Source organism: Penaeus japonicus, unplaced genomic scaffold (genome assembly GCF_977035675.1).
Source record: "Penaeus japonicus unplaced genomic scaffold, GWHDUDI00000001_assembly GWHDUDI00000023, whole genome shotgun sequence".
Taxonomy (NCBI): Eukaryota; Metazoa; Arthropoda; class Malacostraca; order Decapoda; family Penaeidae; genus Penaeus; species Penaeus japonicus.
Window position 1 is genome coordinate 20,760,062 of NW_028234425.1, and position 7,500 is coordinate 20,767,561.

Genomic DNA, 7,500 nt, shown 5'->3' on the forward strand with positions numbered 1-7,500 from the left:
GTCTATAGTTTGTCTATCTTTCTTTGTATATATTTAACTATATTTTTTTCTATCATAATTATGATTTTCACGATTGCCATTATCATTGACATTATCATAACTATGGTTATTATTGGTATCATCATTTTTTTATCATCAGTATCAGTAATATAGTTAAGATTATTGATATGATGGTTGACATTATCATCATTATATTTATTATTATAATATTTTTTTTCTTATTATTTCCATTATTATCATTACTATTATCATTTTTGTCATGGTTATATTTTTTGCTATCGTTATCATTACTACTACTATCATTATAATCATTGTGACAATTTTCTTTATATTTATTATCATCATCATTATCATTGTTATTGTTATCATTTTCATTACCTTTGATATCAAAGTTATTATTACTCTCATTATAATTGTTATTATGTTTATCATTTTCGTCATTCACATTATTGTTATTATCATTGTTATAATCATCATTATCATAATTATTACTCTTACTGTAATTATTATCATTATATAACTTTTACTATGATTGCTATTTTTGTATTCTTACTATAACTCAGTGTATTGTTTTTTTTTTAAATAAATGAATGCTTTTAAACATGCATGAATCTTAATAAATTGGACCTGCAATCTAATATGTTGTTCCCTCTCTCCCTCTCTCTCTCTCCCCTCTCTCCCTCTCTCTCTCTCCCTCTCCCCCTCCCCTTCCCTCTCCTGCTCCCTCTACCCCTCCCTCTCCTGCTCCCCCTCTACAACCGGCCCCATTCTACCCCCCGCACCCCCTCCCCCTGCCTTCCCTTACAGACCCCTAGGCACCTCTGCCTCCTCTCCAGGTATGGTCCGTCGTTCCCATGCTACGTCAGCCAACGAACTTCCTTGGCGGGACCAGTGTCCTTCCTCCTGACGGACAGAACGGACTGAGTTTCTGCTGCGGATCGAGTACGCCTCGTCTACAGGTTCATCGCCGGCATCTCCTTCGTCACGATCTTTGTGATGATGTATGTTCTGGGTGAGTAGAAGGGAGGCCGCAGAAAGAGGGATGACTCGTTGGTTTTTATTATAGCTTTTCTTATGGGGAAGCAATTGGGTGCGTCACAGGGGTGTTTTTTATTTTATTTTTTTTTTATTATTTTTTTTTTGCGGAGAGGTCTGTTTAAGAGAAGAGAGGGATAGAAATTTGAAGGGCTGTAATATCGAGCTAACGCTAGATACATGACACATATTCCGCCAAGACATTCTTGCGTACAATTGCAATCTTTATGAATCCAGCTTAGGCAAGGCTCTTCTTAAGGAACTTCTCTTTTCCAAGATTATAGTGAACAATTCGCTTTCTTACACTCTTCTTCTTACCCTCGTCCCCACGCCTCCCACAACAGAACCTCCTCCTCACTCGCAACTCTTATTACGACTTACAATAGTCTCTCTCTGCTGCGTCTCTACATTCTCTCAAAAATAAATACTGCTCACTCTTAAAACGCGATCTCTCTCGTCTCTTCGTCAATCTGGCTCACTCTTCTTCTCTTCTACTCGCAACTCACGTTCTCACCTCATTGCTCTCCTACCACAATCCGTCCGACAGAATCCTGGAATACGTGCGGGTACCTCGAGGCGCGCGTCACCAACGGATGCGTGGCCAAGACCTTGTGACGAATCCGCTCTCATTTTTTTATCTACAAAACGGCGGGCAAACGGTGTCGCTGACTAGCAGTGGCTAGGAACCAAAAGGTGGGTGGCTTTATCAACTGGGCGCCAATATCCTGTCGCGCCCGCCTGTCGCATGGTTAACACGTGCCCATGGATGGCGTCTCTGCGTTGGAGCCCACTGGGGTTCCTGCCCGAATAAGACGCAGCGCGCGCTGCTGGCTCCCTCTCAATCTACTGCAAGGACTGAGGCACTCAGTTGAATATAAGACTGTTAAGTAGCATGTGTGGCTATATCAGCAAGAGGATTACTTAGTTGGACCATTATTTCATTGCAACGTTTATTATTCTAGTCCCTGAGTAATGACGTGCCATAGTTCATGCGAAACAGGTTCGTGGTTGACGAGAACTGTGGAGATCCTATACAATGTATAGATCAGCCCGCGTCAACGGCCAGGGGACCGCACAATCCCCGACCATGGTGCTCGGACGAGCCTCCTGCAGGTACATCGCTGGCCTTCGTTTCTTACTTAAGATGTCCTCTCGGTCTATTATCTATATTTTTCTCCTCTATTCAGTCTCTTATTATTGTCATCACGGCCCTCCAAAAATATCATCGCTCTCTCCTCATCTCTCTCGATCTTACTCATCATCTCCTCTCATCTCCGCCCCTTCCCTCGATACTACAATCAATCTAACTCTTGTCATTCTCGCCTCCCTCCTCGCTTCCAAACTCTCTCTCACCTCTCCCCTTTCTCTCCTCCTCCTCTCCGCTCCTCTCCTCCCCGTCGTCTTTCTGTCTCTCTCCTCTTCTCCCTCCTCTCGCTCCTTCTCTCTCTCCTCGTCCTCTCAGCTCCGTCCACTCTACCTCATCTCCCTCGCGATCACTAGATTTCCTATCGTCTCCGACTCTCTCTGCTCACATCGCTCTCATCTCTTCCTTCCGTCCTCATCGGTCTCTTCATCGCTATCCGTCTCAATCTTCTCTCTCCAATCTCACTCTCTCTCATCATTCTACCATGTTTTATTCATCGATATCTTCTTTATAGTCAGTCATCTCATCTCCTTCTCTCCACTCCTCTCAACATCTCTCGCTCTCATGTAACCCGCTGGCACCAGATTGTTCGCACACGCACCTCGAAGGGCGCGCCTGGTAATTAATCCTCTAACTGCCAGCGGTTTAGTAATTCCGGTGAATAAGACAGACAGAACGTTCCAACACGTGCTGTCTCATGGACCGTTATATTAGATGGACTCTGTTAACCACACTTGGCTTCGGTCGGCCGAAGGCCTCTAGCGCGTCAGAGCTGTTCTACGCTCTGACACTTCCATCTTGTTCTCTATCTCGGCATCTCTGACCTGAATCTGTTTTCCTGGGTGGACACTTCTGGTAGTCCATCCTTCTTAAGTACGAATCCTGGGTCCGCTAGAGCTTTCCCCTACGCCTCAGTACAGGCCTTGCCGTTAGCAGAAACAAGCTGAGAAAGGAGTATTGAGGGAGGGCCTTCGAGAGAGTACGGAAAAAAGACAAGCGAACAGGACACGAACGCAGACTGACCCAGTGATTGAGATATATATGCAATCTGAATTAAGCAGCTAAATAATATTAATCAATGTACTTAAGTCACAGGATATACAATAATCAGTGCCTTACCATAACAGTCACAAGAAACTCATATCTTCTAATGCCGTTGTCGGCTGTCAGATCTCGGGTCTGCTCGATTCTTTTTTCTAGTCATTCCCCGCACGTGCTGCTCTCATCTCTCTTGTACTCTCTACGTCATCCTCTGTGTCAGAGTCATCCTCATCTCGTCGATATAGTCTCTAATTTCATCTTCCCGGAAACGTCCCTCCTCTCCTATCTCTCATCTCCTCTCTCTCTCTCTCTCAAGTCGCTATATATATATAATAATATAAGTATATATATATATATATATATGTATATATATGAATATATTAACATCAGTATATTATAAATATATATATGTGTGTGTGTGTGTGTGTGTGTGTGTGTGTGTGTGTGTGTGTGTGTGTGTGTGTGTTGTGTGTGTGTGTGTGTGTGTTGTAGGTTTATATATATATATATATATAATATTCTATAGATATATATGAATATATAATAAATATGTATGTATATATGTATTATAAGTCTAATATATATCTTATATATTATATAGAGATGTGTGTGGGTGGTGTGTGTGTAGTGTGTGTATGTATTTGTGTGTGTGTGTGTGTGTGTGTGTGTTGTGTTTGTTTATATATATATATATATTATATATATATAATATATATATATATATCACTATCATTGAAAATATATATAATATGTTTGTATATACATATATATATACGTTTATAATATAATGTATATATCTATATATATAAATATAGATATATATGTTATGTATATATATATATATATATATATATTATATATAATATTATTTTATATGTCATATATAATATATATATTTATAAAAAATATATTAATATATCTATGAAGTACTATATACTTTATAAATAGACTTAATATGCATAATATATATACTATATATATATAGTATATATATATATTAACTATCTATACATAATATATACATATATACATGTACACACACACCACACACAGCTACACAGCACACACACACACACACACACACCACCACACATATAATTTTATATGTATAATATATCATATATATATATATATATAACATATATATATACATATATACAATGTATATATATATACTCGTAGTTATATATATGAAAGTAATCAATAAAATATATTATATATAGATATCTATATATATAAATATATACATATATATTACATGCATATATCATATAATATATATATTATAATAATATATATATATATATCTATATATATATATATATATATGATTATATTATATTCACTATATATATATATATATATATATAATATAAGTGATTCATATATTATATATATCAAGGCATGTATAGCATATACATATATATATAATATATATATAATTATATATATATATATATATAATATATATATATACTAGCATATATATATACATATATACATGATATATAAATATAATCAATTTAACTATAAGGCTATATAATAGTAATAGTATATACTAATATATATATAGAAGTAGTATATAGCCATATATAACTACATGCAATATCTATAATAATATATATAATATATATATATATATATAAAATTATATCATAGTGTAATATATATAATCTACATATATGTATATATAAATCTATATATATAATTATATAATATATGATATATATATACATGTATACATATACATACTATATATATATAAATATATATATATATATATCTAATATATATCAATAATATAATAGATATAATATGTGGTGGTGTGTGATAAATTGTGTGAAGTGTGAGTGTGTGTGTGTGTGTGTGTGTGTGTGTGGTATTAGTTGTTTGTTTGTGTGTGTGTGTTTGTGTCTGTGTTTGTGTGTGTGTGTGTGTGTGTGTGTGTGTTTGTATGTGTGTGCGTGTGTGTGTGTGTGTGTGTGTGTGTGTGTGTGTTTGTGTTTGTGTTTGTGTATGTGTGTGTGTGTGTGTTTGTATGCGTGTGTGTGTGTGTGTGTGTGTGTGTACATATATTCATATATATTCATACATATATATAAATACATGGTTCTTTCTATATCTTTCCTTTTTCTGTCTCTCTCTCTCTCTCTACCCCTCTTCATTCCCTCTCTCCTCTTCTTTCCCTCCTTCTATCCCTTCACCTCCTCCGCCCACTCCCTTCACCGCTCCCTCCCCCCCCGGCAGAGAAGCGCCAAGCAGGAGACCGAGAGCGACAGCGCCGACAGCGAGCGGGAGAAGACGGCCACGGTGATCGACCTGTTCCGAACTCCCAGACTCCGGAGAACGACCATAGCCATCTGCCTCCTGTGGTATGTCTGTCTGTCTGTCTATCTGTCTTGTTTGTATGCCAGTCCTTTTATTAAGTGTGTGATTGCATTCTTTCTTTTCATTTCTACGTTTTTATTCGTGAGGTTAAGCACTGGTCTGTATTTACTTCAAATAACTTCTGCGCATTATAATAAAAAAGAACCCTCAAATTACGCTTATACGACCATAAGATAAATTGAATAGTCGAGATGAAAACTGCCCATAGCCCACCAGCGAACCATAGCCCACAACAGTCTGGCTACCGCTGCTCTACAATCAGGGGCTTTAATGTCCTTTCCTGTTTGACTTTATAAAGCGATACATTAATTCCTGTGCTTTAAGTTTCGGTAAATGTTAATGTTTTTCCTCGCCTGAGAATATTACAATATCGGCAGTTTCTTTATAGTAAATTTTTCTTTACTGGGATTCCACACTTTACGTTTCACCCTTACCAGTAACTCACTCTTTACGTTTCATTTTTACCGATATCCTATCATTCCTCTGTCACTCTTACCTGCATCCTCCCCTCGACCTCTCACCCTTGCCCTCTACGTTTCCTCTCTACCGGTTTCCTCCCCCTTAGTTCAATTATTGGTATGTGTTTGACCTATTGGATTGTGGTGAATTATTTTTATATGAAATTTTATATGAATCATTATTATAATATCATGTCTTAGATATAAAATTTCGTTTCCATGCATTCGGATATGATAATGGTTTAAATAACATCTTAATTAAATTGCATTTTGTTTGTTATAATCTGTCCCCCCCCCAAATGTTCATCATGTAATTATGATCCAATACAAATCCTCTACCCTCACTTTTCACCTTTGCCAGTAACCTACCCATCACGTCACCCTTCGTGGTGTCCTATACCTTTCATATTTTATTTTCCTCCCTTCTGAAGGATGCTGGTGAGTTTTGCTTACGACGGACACATAAGGAACGTGGCCAACCTGCCCTTGGATGTGTTCGTATCCTTCTCCGTGACTTCGGCGACGGAACTTCCTGCAGACACCTTTCTGGTCCTCACTTTGGACCGCTGGGGAAGGCGCTGGATGGCCTTCGGGACGCTCTTCTGCTCGGGGGTCCTCAGCGTCCTCACGCTGGCGGTGACAGGTATGCTCCTCCGGACGCACACGCGCACACCAACCCTTACTCACTCACACACACACACACACACACACGCATATGCACAAGCACACATACAAAACATCGGTATATACTGCATGGTAATGAGTAGATTCTTTCAAATTGAAATTCCCTTCAAGACCGACCTAATGGCACCACATTCAACCAAATTCAACGAAATCGCAACCCGGTCCGACCCCCCAACCTAGGTCGACCAAAGTCAACCTCGCCCCACCTCACCTAACCCAATCTCGCCCCAGATAAGCCCTTGGCCATCGCCATCCTGGCCGTTCTGGGCCGATTCTGCGTCAACATATCCTACAACATAGGGCTCCAGTATGCGGCCGAGCTCCTGCCGACCGTCGTGCGCGCGCAGGGGGTGGCGGCAGTGCACATCATGGGCTACGTGGCCTCCCTCCTCTCGCCCACCATCGTGGAACTGGTAGGCGCTCGCGCGGGGGTGGAGTTACGATAAAGGATAATGCTTAGGAGAGGTTGAGGAAACTTCGGTGGATAGATGATAAATGATAATAATTACAATAATAACGGTATTACTGATGAAAAAACAAAACAAAACAAAAACAGCAACATAGTAATAACCCTAGCACATCTCCCTCCCTCCCCCTCTTCGCCTCGTCCCAGGGCAAGCAGGCGCCCCTCTTTCCCCTCGTGCTCCTGGGCGCGGCTTCGATCGTCGGAGGCATCGTGGCCTTATTCCTGCCGGAGACGCTGCACAGGGACCTCCCGCAGACCCTGGGCGACGGGGAGAACTTCGGCAG

At 39.5% G+C, this 7,500-nt stretch overlaps 2 protein-coding genes across 2 annotated transcripts in view; both read left to right on the forward strand.

Annotated features, from left to right (window-relative positions):
* LOC122242249 (organic cation transporter protein) overlaps positions 1–7,500 on the forward strand; it is a 39,412-nt gene that overhangs the window by 4,029 nt on the left and 27,883 nt on the right.
* Positions 5,438–7,500, forward strand: part of LOC147469183 (organic cation transporter protein-like) — a 2,893-nt gene continuing 830 nt past the window's right edge. Inside the window, exons 1-4 of the mRNA XM_086550200.1 lie at positions 5,438–5,592; positions 6,498–6,709; positions 6,982–7,163; positions 7,364–7,500. The exon at positions 7,364–7,500 is cut by the window's right edge and continues 39 nt beyond it. Coding sequence (XP_086406326.1) covers positions 6,499–6,709; positions 6,982–7,163; positions 7,364–7,500 — 530 coding nt within the window. The 5' untranslated portion in view covers positions 5,438–5,592; position 6,498. The remainder of the gene's footprint in view (positions 5,593–6,497; positions 6,710–6,981; positions 7,164–7,363) is intronic.